General features: G+C 44.0%; 1 protein-coding gene across 1 annotated transcript in view; it reads left to right on the top strand.

Annotated features, from left to right (window-relative positions):
• Positions 1-16,010, top strand: part of PARM1 (prostate androgen-regulated mucin-like protein 1) — a 98,502-nt gene extending 82,492 nt beyond the window's left edge. The window contains exons 3-4 of the mRNA XM_028506174.2: positions 590-668; positions 11,939-16,010. Coding sequence (XP_028361975.1) covers positions 590-668; positions 11,939-12,023 — 164 coding nt within the window. The 3' untranslated portion in view covers positions 12,024-16,010. The remainder of the gene's footprint in view (positions 1-589; positions 669-11,938) is intronic.
• The last annotated feature ends 2,455 nt before the right edge of the window (positions 16,011-18,465 follow it).

Raw genomic sequence — 18,465 nt, forward strand, 5'->3', positions numbered from 1 at the left:
CAAACTTAACTTCATTCTCTATGAAGTCAAATTTACCTTTCAAGAATGAAAAGTGGACACACTTCCAAAAGAGGAGTATTTTTAAATGCTTTGGTTCACTGGCATCATTAAGAGTAGTGCATCTCCCACCACGACCACCCTTTTAAACTGGCCATGACTGATACAGCTGTGTGATTCTGGTTTCTTTTAAAACCAACCATGTCAAATACTTTGCAGTAACCCTTGAATAAAACATCCCGAGTCTCCCCATATTTTGCAAATGGCAGAAAGAGGAGCCAGAGCTTATAAGGGAAGAAAATAGAATTTCAGGAGATTTGTGTCCCCTACCCCTGTAAATGACAGCAGCAACAACAAATTGGTGTCATTATTACAAAGAAAATCCAATATTACTGTGGACTGTTCTTTGATCTCCAGGCCACCCAAAAGGTCTTAACAAATATTGGCCATTTATCAGAAACTCACCTAGCATGGAAAGCATTTTGGTAACGGAATCAAGACCCTGGGTTTTGTCCCGGCCCTGACTTCTGTGCAAACGGATCTGCAGCGACCACCTTTCTCACCCGCTCTCTGGGCCTTCCCTCCCTCACAGGCAGCATCGCCGCCATCACGGTGACTGTCATCGCCGTGGTGCTGCTGGTGTTTGGAGTCGCAGCGTATCTGAAGATCAGGTGAGACCCCCCTCTTCTTTACACAGAGAAGGATTCCATTTTGTGGGGCTCCAGGCTGAGTCATTGTGCCGAATGTGTGTTTCTTAATAAGTAGCATAGCTCTCAGATGTGTTGGCAGGGAGGTGAAAATGGCCAGTGTACCCCACCGTGGACCAGAATAGAGGGTACAGTGTCTGAAGCTTGGCAGGGCACAGGAAGCAAGCTGAAATGCACAGATGAGATTCAACATGATGATGTAATGGAACGAGAAGGAACCTGCAGCCAGGAGACTGAGGCCTCCTGCCCTTAACTCCCCTCCTCACCGGGAGGGAGGAGCCCCGTGACTCCTGACCCTCAAGTGGTCTCGGCTGTGAAGTGGGTGACAGGGGTGAGCTCAGTGGTTTCCAAATACTGAAGTTCTAGACACTGATGTGTGGACGTGTGCCCAGTCTGTAAGGAAGTTTTTGTGGGTACTAAAGCAAAATGCTGAAAATATAGGAATGTGTGGTGTTTTCTATAAAATTATCCCCTCCCAGATCATATCCTCATGTTTTTGGCTTAAAAATGTCTTTTGTTATGAAATGAAGGTGATCACAGATGGTAGCTGAGATTTTACCTTTTTTAGACAAATAGAAAGTGGCAAAACCCTGGGAGCCCCACTTTCATTGTCTACTGCTCCATGATACCCCAAAGTTCCAGAACCACATCACTCACCCTGAATGTCCTTCCACCTGTGTAATGCCAAATGTCGAGTGATGGTCCCAGTTGCCAGTCTGTGGAGTGCCCCTGAAAAGGGACAGAAGGACATGTGCCACCATGGTGAACACAGCCATCCCTTGACGTTTGTCTCCCAACATCTGGAGCCACCTTTACAGAAGCTCCTTTGACCCTCTCCCTCATGCCCTTAAAAGCCCCAGTGGCTTCCCCAGGCCCTTCAAATTAAATCCTAATCCCTCAGGTTGGCCTTTGAGCTCATCCGTGGACCCATCCTTGCTTTCCTCTTCTCACTCATCACAGCTGTCTCTCCTTTGTAACCACTGAGCTGCAGTCACACTGGCTTTCTCTCCGATGCTTACAACATGCCAAAACAACATAAGATAGAAGAAATATTCTACTAGGACAATGACGCTTCAGTGTCCTTCAAAGTAGGCATCCTGGGACCTCACAGTTCTCCTAGTTGCCATCAGCTGCCCTGTCATATTTTCCTGAATCTCATCAACAGTCTGAAATCCCTTCCCCTTCAGAGGTGATTTTAGTTTTGGGAAAAGCCAAAAGTTGCAGGGTACCAAATCTGGGCTATAGGGGGGCTGAGTCACCTGAGTGATTTGATGTATTGCCAAAAAACTCTGCAGGAGACGTGAGGCATGAGTGGGCACGTTGTTGTGATGAAGCTGCCAATCACCAGTTACCCATAGCTGTGGCCTTCTGAATCATCCAAATAGTTTCTGTGGAGGATTGTTCAAGCTTAACACAAAATTTGATGCAGATTCATTGCTCTACTTGCTCAGTCATCTTGAATGCGACAGCCACACAGTACACATGCTTACTCAACAGCACCTCCTGCCCCCACTGACTAGTGCAGTGAAGTCATCATTGTTCACATATGCGCATCCCAGTCCACTTTCCTTCACTGCCAGGTTACATCACTGTCACGCGAACCATTCTTGTTATAGTAACAATGGCTGGATTTGGTCCAGACAGACCCACAGTCACTCGGGCACTATTGTGTGCACTCACATACCCTCCTCACTGACTTGTCTCCACACAGCCATGCTTCTTCCTCAAGAGGCACCCTGTCCTTCCCTCCTGCCCTGGCTGCCCATGCGGAGCTCACATAGTCAAGTTCTCATCCCTATGCACACATCACCCTTGCTGCCCCCTCTCCTGGCACTTCCTCATCAACTCCACTCACCCTGAACAGACCAGTGCCCACTAGGGAACTCTCTCCAGCTCCTTCCCTTTTACCTCCCTCCATCTTTTGTTCTAAACGTGCACCAAATCAATCGGATGATGGTGCCAAGTATAAGAGTGTCCTGTAATATCATCTATTCCTAAGGTACAAAGAATAGGAAAGCCAGGTTTGGAAGAGAAACTGGAATTAAAGGGCCAGTACTACTGTTTTTTGAAGTCTTTATAAAAGCATCCTTAAGTCTTCTTCATATTAAAAAAAACCCTCTCTCTTCATTAAGTCTACATTTCCTAGAGAAACAAACTTAATTTTATGAATCATATCGACTGAATGGTACTCTTTTTCATCTGGTTTAATGACTAGTTTACTATTGCAGATACATTATATTTAATTGTGAGTTAAATTGCATTTATGAACTAGTCTAGGAATCTCATTCCCAATTTATTAACAAAGTTTCTTTTTCTGTTGGGGGTGGGATGTCAGTGCTCAAAAAAGAGACCTATGGATTAATTTAGAGTCATTCTGGAATCACCACTGGTGAGTTTCTGAAGGGCCATGTCACCAAAAAACCTTCACTGGAGCGTGGCTTGAAATAGAAATTCTTCCCTCTTGCCACACACTTGCCTAAAATGATGTTGCAGTAACTTAAGGATTCTTTTCTTGACTCCAAGCAAGCATTCAAGTTTACCATCTCAAACTCATTGCCAACTATGGACAGGCAGTTTCAAACAGCGATTAAGAAAGAATTCAGACCCCACAAGCAGGGGAGCCTCGATTTAAATCCCAGTTCTACCATTTTGGAGCAGGTTCTCGTGTGACCCGAGCATGTTATGGCGCTGCACTCACCCTCACATCCCTCCCTGGTAAAATAAGTGCTGTGATTTTAACTCCTTCACAGCATTGCTGGGAGGATTGCTAGATACTGCTTCCTAAGTACATAGCCTTGCCACTGCTGCTATCACCACCACCACCACCACCACCACCATCATCATCATCATCATCATCGCCATCATCAAAGTGGTCACCTGGAAGGGTCCCCAACAATAGGACAGCTGCTTGATGATAGTTACTGAGTATTAGCCATGTGCCAGGAGCCCTTCTGCGCCAGAGAGCAGGGGGATCACATCAGTGATGGGACACAGTCCTGCAGCCCCACTTGCTGCATTTGGGAAATTTCATTAGCAGGCAATTTAAATGGGTTCTAATGAGTGCTGATTAAAATTGCATAACATTTTATTCTAGAAATTTAAACTATCTTTTCTCAAGGCATTCTCAACACTAGCTGAATGTGGTGAGTGATGAAATTGAATGAGCCATGGTTTCTTCCCCCAGGTAGGTCCTCCCTCTAAAGTGTAGAAGGGCCCCCAGTGGTATGAGGGTTGCTATTCATCTTTGGCACTGCAAACTTTGGAATGAATAAAGTGATCAGATCTCTCTTTGAAAACCCCCTAAGGAAAACCCCATTCTGTTGATCTGTTAATTATTTTTGCAAAATGATGACATAAAGAGGTTAATAACTATCATGAATCTTAAGGCTGAGCTAAAAAACCTCTTCAAGTGTTGTTTGCCAGATTCTTGGAAAGCCCCACTAATCATTCATCAAAAATACATTTGGCTCAATTGACAGATGCGTGTGCGTGCATGTGCGTGCATGTGTGTGTACCTGAGGCTGGGTTTTGCCTTGGCTGGAAATTTATTTTATTCCTATCATCCCAGATTTCGGAGAACAATAACACAATAAGAGGCCTGTTGTCTGTGGTTGTTTAGCTCACTTGGCTGGAGAAGCAAGTGACTGAAATCACAACCCATGAGGGAACCATTAGATTCTGGCCTGAAACACAGGCTATGTCCCTGCAAATGCAAAAGAAGAATCTGCTTTGAGAGGTCAGCCTCACAACCAGAAACAGGGTGCACCTTGCAAGCTCTACTGACAGTACCTTAGTAGTTTCACCTTTGCCCCCAAGTTCTGCTTCCCTCTGAAAGCATCAGTAAACCCATTAGCTATCTGTTTTCACACTCCTATTCTTTGGGGATCATGACCACTGGCTTTGTCACAGTGTCCTCTGCCTAGAGAACCATGTTTTCTGAGAGGTGAGTCACTCTCTGGATGTGGCTTTAAGAACCTTCCAGGGCTCTTCTCTGTTATCGACCCACCCCCACCGCCACTGTAGCCAGCAACAGTGCAGTTAGGCTCTACTTACCATTTAGGCAAATTATAATTGCCTTGATATTTAATATTTCCATCTGCAAAAGTAGTGCTAATAATACTTCTCTTTCAAGCCTGTTTCAAAGGTGAAGTAATAAATGGAGAGTCCCTGAAAAGACCAGATTGCATGGTGATAAAGAGCATGGACTGCAGAGCAAGGGTGTTAATCATTCTGTGGGCAGTTTCCTCCTTTGTGAAATGGGACTATACTGATACCTAACTCGTGATTTCAAGGGTTGTGATTGTTACAAGGGTTAATTACGATACAAAGAAACATGCAGTGCCAGGTATGAGATGAGGATGATAGAAGGGCTAACTACTGTTGTAACTGTCATTAAAACAATGCTTGCTACTCGGTGCGTAGTAAAACGGCAAGTGCCAACAGTCCCACCCAGTTGGCATCAGGGACTCAAAGGAGAGGGCGGTCCTCTGATGAGGGAGAGATGGTGCAGCAGCTCCGTTTTCTCATGTCCCATCGGGCAGGTTCCAGTGTACTTTTTCTAAATGCCCGTGAAGTTGCATCCACGTCAAAAGTTCATAAATAGAAATGATCCCTGAGCAGTCTGTCTTCCAAGGCTTGTTTGCAAGTTTAAAAGAAAGCAAAGGCCTTGCCTGCCTCTTGCAGAAGGGCGCCTTTAGTTGGTGATGATTGAAGAATGAGGTAAGTCGGGTTTGTTTTATTTGAATTGGCTCAAACCCGCTCAGCCACGAGATAGTCCCCCACGCAGGAGACCCTATCTGCTATCGCCAGCAACGTGGATGCTGCTATAATTAGGTGTGCTGGTAACCCAGACAGACAAGACGGCTGTTCCCCTCACAAAAATAAATGTGATATTGATTTACAGACACAACAGGGCCTCACTCTGAAGGCATCTTGTCAGAAGTCACCTGTTTTGCTTTAAGTCTTCTGGTAATTATATTTTACACAACTGGATTCTTTCTGGTTGTTGTTAGGTTTAAAGAGTAGGCCTAGCCGTCAGAAAGGTAAGCCCTGCTAGAATTTGTAACCTACAGGTTGCCTTTTTCAGATCAGCTTTGGCATTATGAAGGGCTAGGTGACTTGATTAGCTACCTCAACCTTTAGTGTGCATAGGAATCAGTGGGAGAGCTTGCTGGGCTTCCCGGGTCTCACCTCCAGAGGTTCTGCTTCAGTAGGTTGGGATGGGGCCCATGCACCAGCATTGGTCACCAGCTCACAGGTGATGCCAGTGCTGCTGGCCCGATCTACCCACATCTCCTAACACTCCAAACATATACTTTGCTCTAGAGCTTCCAGGTAGGCTGCCTGATGTTTCATGCCTCTGTTACTGTGAACACACTGATCCCTCTGTCGGAGGTATCTGGCCCACCTCGGTTTTAGCTGGCCGATTCCAAGTCATCTGGCCCTGAAGGGACCCCCTCCAAAAGCCCCCTCCCCACCCTCTCCGTGGGGAGTTCCTTGCTGTGCGTGCCTCCTCTGCAGCACTCGCTTCCCTCACTGGAACAGTGCGCTCCGCCAGCCTCCTCCACCACGAGGAGGTAAAGCCCCTGGCAGTGCCTGGAATGTGAGAGTTGCTTTACAATCCTTGTTCCCTGAGGGAGCGGCTCTGGAAGCATTAGGAAAGTTTAGGGCAAGCAGTGTTCTTGTTCCTCGAAATCAGGAGAAACTAGGTTTAGAGAAGGGAGAGTCAGAGAAACCACCCACTCGCACTAGCCACCTCGCGACTCGGAGCTCGGTTAGAAATAGACAGGGGTTCCCATGCGCAGGCCTTCTTGTAATGAGTGTCTGCCAGTGTGATCTCTGGTAGATAGTTTCAAAAAGTAAAATTTAAAAATTGTATCTGTTCCTTCAAAGTAAATGTGGTTATTTCAAGATTAATTTGAAGGTAACTGCTTTTTAAAAGAAACCTGGACTTTGTAAAGAACATTTTGAAAATGATATATGGAAATGTTTCCGCCATTGGGATTTGAGTCATAAGAAGATGAAACTGATAGAATTCCTGAATTATGACACTAACTGGCTTCAGTAACTGTGGTCAAATACAATCACCCCTAATGGTCACAGGATTCTTGGCTTCAACATTGTAGCTCACAATTCTCAGTTTTGACAAATGAGCCGTGATCATGGAAGGTGTTAACATCAAGGGAAGCTAGGTGGAGGGCACATGGAAATTTATCTTTGCAGTTTTTCTATAAATCTAAAATCATTCCAATATAAGAAGTTAATTTTTGAAATTATAGTTCAGTAGCTACCACACAGATGTGTTGTCTGCTCCTGCCCCAGAGCCCTTGCACTTGCTGTTCTCTCTGCCTGCAGGGCGAATCTCAGGTATCCATGTGCTCATCCACATGTCCTTTATGTGTCTGCTCAAACGTCGTAGTGAGACTTCCCCTGACCACCATATTCAAAAGTATAACCCCCGCCTTCCACTTGGAATTCCTCACTTCCTTCTCCCTGCTTTATTTTCCTCCATTGCATTTATTACCATCTACCATATTATTTTTCATGTCTTATTTATTGTGTCTGACCCCACTAGGAGGTAAGCTCCTTTAGGACAGGGATTTTGGTCTCTTAATTCACTGAAGTATCCCCCAGGCCCCAGAAGAGTGACTGATAAATGTAACTTTTCAATGGCTTGTTAAATGAAAGGACCCAAGCAGGGAAATGACAATCAGAGAAAGAAAGCCACAAAAAAAAAGGGGGGGAGGCAGGGATGGCTACACCAATCTAGCTTTGCTAATGGATGATAATAATCTACAGCTTAATTACTAATGACTAATGAGATGCAGGTTCAGCTGTGATTTCACAGCACGAAGCCATGTCTTCTCCATCTATATACATCCTTCCTTCTTGGCACATAATAAGCACGAATGATTGAATGTCGAGCCTGCTTGACTAAAGAGCAGAGGGGAGTTAATGAAGTTGGAGCCTTGATGGGGAACTGTGGTTGACCCTCATGAAAGAGAAGGTATGTTCTAAAATATGTTAGTTTCAACACAGGAAAGTAAAACATCATTCATTTTCAGAGACAATTGAGTCTCCATTAAGTATTGATGCTACAGTTATCTTAAAGCAGGTACCATTTTGCCATCATGGAAAAGGCCTCTAACCACAATGTCGCCACCACATCCATGTACCAACTGTCATCAAGAAGGATTCGCCAAGTGGGGAGGGGGCGAGAGGGGAGGACTGCTTCCTGTTAGAGCAGAGCCAGTTGAGAAGGAAGCCGCGAGGCAAGGACTTAACATAAATCATCCCCCATTACATCCCCTGGGTTCTGCTCTTGGCTAACTGAACCATCCCATGCCGTCGGATAACACTGACCAGAAGCATGGTGCCACTGATTAACAGGGACTGTGAGTGCTGTGTGGAGTGATTTAAAGCCATGTCATCACGTGGGAGAAATTTAGCTGCAGTTCTCTTTCTTCTTCCCACATTTAAGGTCAACATAGTGGCTTTGACCCTTTGTGTTCTTTCATGAGATGCTTTCACTTTGCCACAGTTACATTGTACATCGAGTTGCCACAGAACCACTCTACTCCCTGCTGGCATTGACCAAGCAAACTCCACAGATGCTATTTATGTGCTACTGAATATGTGCAGGTATCATCAAATATTTATAAAAGAACCCCTGCATCAAGAGCAACCTATTAGATGTTCAGAAAATAAAATGAAACATAAGACGTAGTCTGTTCCCAAGAGGTTTACTATCTAAGGGGAGCCAAGTCCCAGCAAGCAGAAACAGCTGTGTTGGACATATGCCAGTCCTCACTGAGAAACTGAGTAAACACGACTGCCTTGACCTGTGGTGATGTCATTCGTACAGATTGCTATTCAGATAGAAACGAGATAAAGCAGCGTGTGACAGAACAGGGAGACCCAGGTGTCAGCACCAGCTTGACCATGAAATCACATGGAAAAGTCCTCTAGTGTCTCTGGGCGCCACCTTCCTAATTTGGGGAACAGGAGCTTTTTCACCTCTTCAACTCCACAAATGCCTGTCTGAAAACCTCCCCCATTTCCATTTAAAACATGCCACGATTTAAGAAGTTTTGACCTGGAGAGAAAGTTTAAAGTGATCATTAATTATTCTCCCCTTATCTCACACACATACACACACACACACACACACATGCACAAATGGGTTTGTCTAGCTCTTTCTATATATGGTCGGATTTAAACAAACCTGGCTTGAATCCCAGAACACCCAATTCTTCTTCTTTGGGCTCATTAATATATTTATCATGCCCTACGGGTTGGTTCAGTACATGCCCAAATATGGTTTATCTATATCTCTTGCTTTGCTATCCTCATTTATCAGTATTTTGCTGAACTCACTGTTTAATCAAATGAAAAGACTGAGAAAAATGACAGATCCATCTATCCCTTTGTTTTACTACTGCGTATGCGGTGGGTGTCACTTCTAACAGGGCAGATCCAGGTACAGTTCTGATCAAGTGGCCTCACCTAAACTAGCCATTACCAGTAAAACCTGATGACCAGCAGATGTTTATTCCTCTAACCTCACTCCCACATGATAATAATTTTTAACACTTCAAATAGCAACACTCTAAGAAGTTGGTCCTGTAACTGTGCCTGGGGCATAGTTTCAAGAGTTCCTGGTGGGAGGGAGGCTAGCTTTTCACTCAACGCCTTTTTTTTTTTTTTACTATTTACAGATTTGCCACGGGCTTATGTAAGTTTCATTACAATAAAAATTAAAAAGCAACATCGGCCAACACATATTGTGCATTGACTATGGGCCAGGAGTTTTATATGCATTACCTCATTTAATCCTCCCAGTGACCCTAACAGTTCTTTTTATGTTTCTCCACTTTATAGATGAAGAAACAGGGGGTTAAAAACGCATTCGAGGACACACATCCATTGGCCCTACTGACACCTTAACAGAATAAAATTACATGATAGAAATAAAGATGGTGTGAGAAGTCACATGACCACACCAAGGCGAGGCGGGAATGCACCAGCAATAAGGGAGGGTGTTTGCTGGGTGGATGCTGGCCTGGCTTGAACGCTAAGTCAAGCTGAACTTGAGGCTCGGCTCCAGTCTTGTAATCCTTCGATTTTCACCTCTCCATTCTACTTGGAGAAGTGAAAATTGTTCACTTCTACTTTCAACCTTCCTGTTAAAGGATTTGATTGGAATTGGAACTTTGAAACGTGGGGGGAATGTTGGCAGTGGATGGCTGGTGACACCAGTCACCCAAACTGGCCTCTCCGTCCCGTCGGTCAGAAGACTGGCGTTGTGTTTGTGCTCTCTTCCCTGCTCGCACCCACAGAAACAAATGTGGACCTTTGGTGAAAACGAAACATACTGGGGAACATCCTCAAGCTTCCAGGTGTATAGCCTGGGTCAGCTGAGCCAGCCTTCAGGACAGAAATCAGGATTTTGAAGGCTTCGAGTTTGAAGCCAGCACATCAAGGATCTGGTTTTTTTCAACAGATCGTCTCTTTTCAAACACCTGGCAGATGGAAATAAGCTTCAGACAGTGACAACAATAATCTTAGCAACAAATATTAATGTAGCAAACGCTTTCTGTGCTTCTCAGATTATCTTTCACTTTGCTTAATTTTCATATCTAGTTGAGACAAAAGTTAGGGGGACTGGGTATGTTTACCTGCACTATATATAGCAGAGCTGATTTCCAGTGGCAAGGTGCAATAGTTCACACGCTAGCACGAACCTCAGAGGCACCACATGCTCATTTTGTGATGTTTTCCCAATCCTGTCATTAGTCCTTACATAAAATGACCACAGTACTTCCCAGGAAGCTCCCAATTTGTGAACAGATTGGCCTTTCAGAATGTATTTTTTTCCCCCAATCATTGTTTCTTCCACCGACATTTATTGATGACTAACTATCTGCCAGATAGTCTTCTGGAGATAGAGCTAACAATAACAACAACAACAACAACAAACAGGCAAATAATTTATACTATGGTCTAGTTAGGGATGAAGTGAAATAACAAAATAGGAAAGTGAGTTATAGGAGTAGAGTATGTTAGAAGGTGATGAGAACTATGAGAAAAATAAAGCAGGGAGTACTGAGGTGGAAGGGGAGTTGCAAGTAAATGGAATTCTTACGGAAGGCCTCACTGAGAAAGTGCCTTTTGGACAAAGACTTGAGGAAGATGAGGGAATGTGCCATGTGTGGAGATCAGTAGGACAATTGTTCCAAGATGAGGGAACCAGTTAGTGCAAAGGCCCTGAGGAAAGAGTGTGCCAGGCATGAGGGGAAGAGTAGGGAGACCAGCATGTTAGAGCAGAGGGAACAAGAACTGGAACAGGAGCTGATGTGCTCAGAAAGCAACGAGGGCCAGATCCTGTAGGCCTTCGCAAAGTTTTTTAATGACTTTGGCTTTTACTCATGAGAGTAGGAGCCACTTAAAGATTTGAAGAGAGGAGTGATAACAATCTGACTTCAGTTTCTCATAGAAATAATATTAATTATGGGACAGGTTCCCAGAATGACTCACCAAAGCCTGTTAAACCCCTATTGTCATTGAACTAAGATGCTGATCAGAGACTCTGGGAAGCTGAGCTCAGAGCATTGGACTTAGACCCAGGAGGTAGGGATTTGACCCACAGTTCAGTTGGGTGACGTTGAGTATGTCAGTTAACATCTCTGAGCCCCATTTTGCTCACTGGAGAAATATAGATAAACAGTACCTACCCCATGGCTTTGTTCACTTGAGGAACAAGTGGAAACAAAATGTAGACACACTTTGTAGACTGTAAAACACTCTGTAAACATCAGGAGGGCTGCCACAGCAACAGCAGTTCTGGTTATATCATTCTTATTTGAGGGAAAATGAAGTCCAGGACCTAAGTCAAAATGCCAGGAATGCAACCTTCTCTTTTTTCCCTTTGCTTTTTTTAAATAGCCATGGAAATGGACCTCTCTTTCTCCAGCACTAGAAGTCAAGGAGAAAGACAGGACCCCGCTGATCTCAACAGAAGGCGCCATCTGGGTTCCCAGCTGATCAGTTGTAATTTGTAGGGTGTTTGCAGATGCCCTGCTTGCCACGGTTGCCCTAGTGGAGCACCACAGCTCCCCGCTGTGTGCCCTGTGAGCTGCCCCCTCCTCCACCGCCCCCAGTTTGGCTGCAGGGCATCAGGCTGTCCTCAGATGGGCAATTTCTCCAAGTAACCACAGCTGTCTTCTTCCCACCAGGCACTCCTCCTATGGAAGGCTTCTGGATGACCACGACTACGGGTCCTGGGGAAACTACAACAACCCTCTGTACGACGACTCCTAACAAAGGAACATGGCCTGGGGCGAGGGATAACTGCTCTTTATTTATAAGTGCTTAGCCAGTAGATTTAATAACAAGTACCTGATGTGCATTGAGAGACAATCTTAAAGCCTGTTTTATGGTTTGGTTATTTCATTTTCCTCCTTCTTTGGCTACTACATCTTCCCCTTTCTGGTACAAAAAGAACCATATTTAAAGGTGTCTGGAGGCTGACTTGCAGCTGAAATGGGCCAACCTTGGGCAGCCAGGCCAGAACGCCATGATGGAGGCTTCTGTACCCACCACAGGACCCACTGCGAGGACTGAGGAAGAGGAATCCACTTGTTTTGTCAGGGGTTAGTTTTAGGGGAACTTGTTGTCTGTGGTATTTCTGAAAACTTTTATTTAGGAATGATATTAAATCTCTGTCAGTGGAAAGGAAATGAGTACTGGGAGGATTTCACCCTGCAGATGAGGAAGCAGGGATTTCTCAGAGTCCTTTTTAAGCTCTATTCATCTGGTTGTGTCTGACAGGACCCCTGCTTGGCTCTACAAAATGCACCCAGCTTCTTAGCTGCCTAATTAATGAAAGAGAAAACAAGAAAGTGCCCCCAAGCAGGCCAGCAGGCAGAGGGGCAGAGTTGCTGGCTGCTGTCAGACCTCAGTGTACCTTCTACCTGTTCTCTCCTCCAGGCCTCCTGCCCCTGCTAAGGATGCCCATGCTAGTCAATAGCAGCTGGCATCCCAGCCCATAAGCTTGCCGTGGAGTTGCAGTTCCACGGAAGAAAGCTGGGAGATGAGCTGGGAGAAGAGAAAGCAAGAGGCGTGTGGAGGAAGTGTGCAGTGTGGGGAGTGGAGGAGGGAGGGAGCTGACATGTGCTGTACCTCATTAGGTAAAGTGGGAATCAGTTCTCAGTAACTGTCAGAGGTGTTCACTGCTTGGAGGAGTCCACAGATTCCCTGCTTTATACCCACAAAGCAACTGGTTCACTGCCTGTACTTCCTGTTGGGTAATGGAGGTATACTGTTTTTAAACAAAAAAATAAGACACTAGTCTATCTGTAACTGCTTAGTGAGGCATTTCCTTAGTAAACAGACACAGGGATTAATCCATTTATTATTCCCATACACTTACCTTCCTACCGCATTTTGCCGTGTATAATGTGCACTTTTTTGCCCAAATTTTTGAGGGAAAAATAAGGATGCACATTAAACATGGGTCTAATGACTACACACCATGGGCATAATAATCTGTGTAAAATGTGCACAAAAACGTGGGTGTGCATTATAAATGGCAAAATACGGTAATTCCACCCTTTAATAAATCAAAAGGTAGATAGTCTTAAAATCCCACATAGCAAATTTTGAGAAAGAACTGATCACTTTTGCAGGTGTCCATTTATTGCAGTGGTTCTCAACCAGCAGGCAGTTTTGCACCCCCTACTGGGAAGGGACACATGAAGATGTCTGGTGACATTTTGATTGTCACAACTTGGGGGTGCTACTAGCGGGTAGGAGACCGTGGGTGCGCTAACACCCTGCAGGACACAGAAGAGTCCACCACCACAAAGAGTTATCTGGCCCACAGTGTCACCAGTGCTGAGTCTGAGAATCCATAATTTATTGCAGTGCCTGTTAGGACACAACAAAACACTCCCAGATTTTTAATTAAATTAAATGGTTCATTAAATTTTTATCTCAAAGTGTTGAATTTGTTAGCTGATGGGTGGTCCTGGGCACGCCCACTGCCTTGTTTGCTTCTCGCTGTGTTCGAGGGAGCCATGTCCCACGGCTGCGACTGTCCTCCTGACACTGGGTGTTGGCAACCAGCATCTGATGTCCTGATTTCAGGGAGGAGAAAACATATATCGGGTCCTGTTGCAAAATGTTTTACATTGTCCAACAGTGTCATAAAGAACTTGACACTGGTCAATTTTTATTTCTAAACTTGGACCTGCTGCCATGACTCTGCTGGTTTCCAGAAATTTGACCCTCAGCTCATTCCGTCACTTGCTGTGGCCAGCAAAGTGCTGGCTTGTAAACCACCACTGCCGTGCTGTCCCTAAAGGCCTCTGGTGTTGAAGACACCAGGATCTGGGCCGTTTCCACAAACCTGCCATCCAACACCCTGAGCAGAATTTACTCCTAAACTCCTTAGGGACCAAAGGAGAATGGGCAACCTCTAGAGGTACTTTACAAAAGCAGTGGGTAATGAGGAATGGAATTCTGATGTCTTGATTTTTTTTTAAATTTAAGTGTTATTCTAAAAAAAAAAAAAAAAAAAAGGCCAGAAATGACCAATGATGCCCCCTCTGGCCAAGCTTGGCTTGAATAATTGTACCTGTTCCCTACCTTCACTCTTTTCATGGGCTTTCAGTTTAGCAAAAATAAAATAGAACATTCCGTAGTTTGTCCCTCAGTCAAAAACACTTTTGACAAAGTGTCCATGAAACACCTTTGTAGAGGTGCACTTCTGACACTGCTTCCGTCATAAACACTGGATCAGAGGACACAGCCTCTTGCCAAGAAGTTCTGACCAGCCATAAGCCACGCACCCAGCCAGCCTCTTTCCTTACCGAAGGCTGCAATTGTGCAAGAGCAGTTGGTGTGTTTGTTGCTTTTATTAACTTCCAGGTCCTTATGAAAAAAAGAGGGATCTGGATCTAAAGCAGATCTCAACCAGCAGGCAGTGTTACACACCCCCTCCCAAGGTGACAGCTTCCTGTAAAAACTCTCACACTCCTTGTTAATGTTAGTATAAAATACCAATGGGTAGAACCTCGTTTTGCCAAGTGCATTTCTTTTCTATTTTTTAACTGGCCAAAAGATTTTAGCAACTGAATTCAAGAGACATTGCCACACACACACACATACACACAAACACACACACACGAAATATGTGGTTAATTGACGACCTTTACCTCAGGGAGAGTCTGTCCAGCTCTACCCAAGGGAAATGGCTCCAGTGGATCTAAACAACCATCCAGGCACAGGGTGAGTCAAGCATTAGAGGAATGTCAGAGCAGGAGGGAGGCAAGCAGCCTCTTCTAGACTACAGCCTGCAAATGATGAAATGGTGAGATTCAACTTTGTTTTCTTTTCCCATGGCCCTAATGAAGTCTCCCACCCTCTTCGAATATCTGTCTTCATTTCTCACATGGCGGGGGGTATGCTTTTGCATTGACCTCCCCCCATGCTACCTCACAAATGTGTTGTGAGGACTAATGAAATCATGTCTACAGTGTTTTCGGTTTCTACAGAAGAATATTTACAGACATTTTAAGTATTACATAGATATATAAGTGATCTCAGTTTCTTGTTTGTTATTATACTGGCGTGCTGTTTTTACTTAAATCTATAAAATTACAGCTGTGTTGTAGCCACATCAGACAGCTGTTACAGCTCCAGGCTACACCCCCAGTGCAGCCTACTGACTGAGGGTAAGCATGCTTGGAACTACAAAGGTCAGTTTCCATCTCCAAATGAAGGATGGCCTGAAGGATGGCCTGAGACACAGTCTCAGAGCCTGGTGAGCTAGGATCCAGGAGGTGACAGTAGCAGGGTACGGATACCTGAGCACTGATATTAATAGACCTCTGCCTTTACTTTCAGGGGTCTTCAAGTTTCTTTGTGGAGTTGATTTTGGTTTGATGTCATCTGTTTGCCCTTCATCTTGCTTGTAAGGATGTGCAGTTCAATACCCTGCATCTGGGAAATGAATTTTGGGTCAGATGCTATTTTGCACGTTGATTCACCTTCTTTGCCTTTAACCCCTTTTTGGCAAATGAATGTACCATTTCAACTTTGATTTTAAAGTGCTAGTTGATATTGGTAATAGTGCTAACCAAGAGACCAGTGCCAGATTGTTTTCTTGGGATGAGTTAGCTGACATGATTTAAAGATGGAAAGACCTGCAAATTCTTTGATATTTGATGTGATTGTATCCATATTTGTTGTAAGATATATTGCATACCAATTGTATCAATTAAAGTTGTTAAAAGCTTGCTCTGACAGTGGTGATTCACAATTTGACATGTTTTATTACTCAAGCCATTTAGTCAATATGCCCAATATTGCTTATATTAAGTAGTCCTGGCTTGTTCTTATAGAAAGCTTATCCCACATCAATAAATAATACTTTCTGCAGAGCAGGGAGGTCTCTCTGATCTTGAAAAAAAATTGAAGAATATCAGAAATGGAGAAACTCCTTAAGCAGTGATTTTACTCTTAACTATATACCATGCCTTACAAAATAAATGTAAAAAAAAACATTTTGATTCAACAAATAAATGGTGATGCATAATCAAGTCATATAAAAGCATGGCATTGGCAATACATTTGATAGTACTTGGTTCATTCTCTTTGAGAAAATTACATTCAGCACACCCATCTTTATCTGACAGTTAAATGGCAAGGAATATCAATCATCCAAAACATAACTTCAACCCCTCAGAAGTTAATCAAAGATTATTCTGGTTCTGAAGAAAAGAGCAACACCAAAGCCCATGCATTTTGCAACATAGGAGAGAAATGGCACCATCTACAAATTAGAGTTTATTGATTTCACAATGCACATAAATGTCAGGTCAAATTTAATAAGTTTAGGTAGCTGGCTCTCAGGGGCACAGCATGGAGGATTGACTGGGAAGAGTTGAGACCAAGATAGAATGGGAAGAAAGCACATATTATTTGGTATTTTTTTGAGGACCTATTATGGGCATTAAAACCAATAAAAGCTCCATTATTCCAAATGTGCCTGAACAGGATTGGTCAGAAAGCATTTTAAATGCACATAGAAAGGGCTTGCTAATAATATGTGGTGTTTATACATTCTGAGTTCTTGGATTCAAATCAATATTGTTCTTACTATGATAGCTTTTTCAAGTCAGATCATAATCTGTTTTGATTATTTAGAACATATCTACAATCTTTGCTTCTCTTGAAATTTAATAGTACTAACCAATCACTAGCTGTATTTTGGTTGTTGTTAGAAAGCATTGAGTCATAAATGACACTCGAAAAGCACTGATCAGATTGAAGAAAAAAACCTGTAAGACATATGAGCTCTTCTCTTAAAGGATTTAGTCTTTGGCAAAAGCAGAATGAACTACATCTACTGCACTAAAACAGCATTAATCAATTTGAATCAACAAATGTATTATGTTTCTGTTTTAAGCAAGACACTGAATATTTACTATTAAAAAAGGAATCTAATTAATATTCATTATGGACTTTGGTACCTGTGGGCATTGTCTAATATAATCCCAGCATCAGCTATAGTGGTCCTTGCACTCTCTCCATCTTACAGATGGGGAAACTGAGGTTCCAGTGTATTAAACTCATTCATTCACGTATGGAATCCTGTGTACTCCATAATGAATCAGATGGCTCCTGCTTTCCATGTATTTACAGTTTAGTAAGTGCCAGAGGTGGGATTCAAACCAAGTTCTTCTGTCACCAGAGCCCTTGGTCTTTTTCCACCCAAAGAACTGGTATCTGATATAAGTATAACCAGTCCTTAAGGCTCTCACACCTCTTGCTAAAATGGAAACTCTACCCTTTGCAAAGTCCCCCTAAGCTATTTTGGGCTGTCCTGAAGGTGTCTGGCAGGCAGCCCATTGCAAACCCAGTCAGCTCCCAGGCACAGGTCTGCTGACTCCTGCTGCCCTGCTGGGCTGTGTCCTCTGCCAAGAGAGAGACAGCCTCCCCAACCCCACCCCCACACTTCTGTTAGGGCACAGCACAAGGCTTCTGTCTTTCAGAGTTTTAGTGTGTACCTCTGTCTCAATGTCTACTTGTGTTCTCCCTGCTCTGCACAGGAGTTAGGATTGAATCCACAGCAGCCTGGTCTACAGATACTACTGCCCTTGGAATCACTCTTACCCAAAGTTTCCATCCTGGTGCCAACTTGTTTGTCCTTGGTGTCATAATAATAATAGTAGCATACTCTCACATGGCACTTACAATAAGCCAGATACTGTTCTAAGCACTTTACATGAGTTATCCTCCCTATGAGGTAGATGTTATTAATATCCTCACTGTACAGATGAGAAAACTAAGAGCTAAAAAGGTATAGGAATTTTCCCAAGGTCACACAATTAGTAAGTAATGGGGCAAAATTCAAATGCCAGTGGTTGGCCTCCATAGTCCTCCCTCTTGACCACGTCTACAAAGCCCTCACTCCATGCCACAGGTCCATCTATGTCTGAACCCAGTGTGAGACACCCTGAGGCCAAGGCTGGGCACCCACCAAAAACAAGGTCCCGCCCTAAAGGAAGATTTCTAGAGTAGCCGAAAGGTGGGGTGTCATTCTTAGGCCACCCAGCCTGGCAGACTCTGAACTGCCTCTGGAGTCTGGCACTTCCAGCCACTCAACATCCACTAGCAGGGGCCTCCAGGGCTACCCTTCCCTTGTCTTCAGATGAATAAGGCGGCTGTGATGAGATAGTCCAGACTGCTGCCTTAT

This window comes from Phyllostomus discolor, chromosome 1 (genome assembly GCF_004126475.2).
Source record: "Phyllostomus discolor isolate MPI-MPIP mPhyDis1 chromosome 1, mPhyDis1.pri.v3, whole genome shotgun sequence".
In the NCBI taxonomy this organism is placed as follows: Eukaryota; Metazoa; Chordata; class Mammalia; order Chiroptera; family Phyllostomidae; genus Phyllostomus; species Phyllostomus discolor.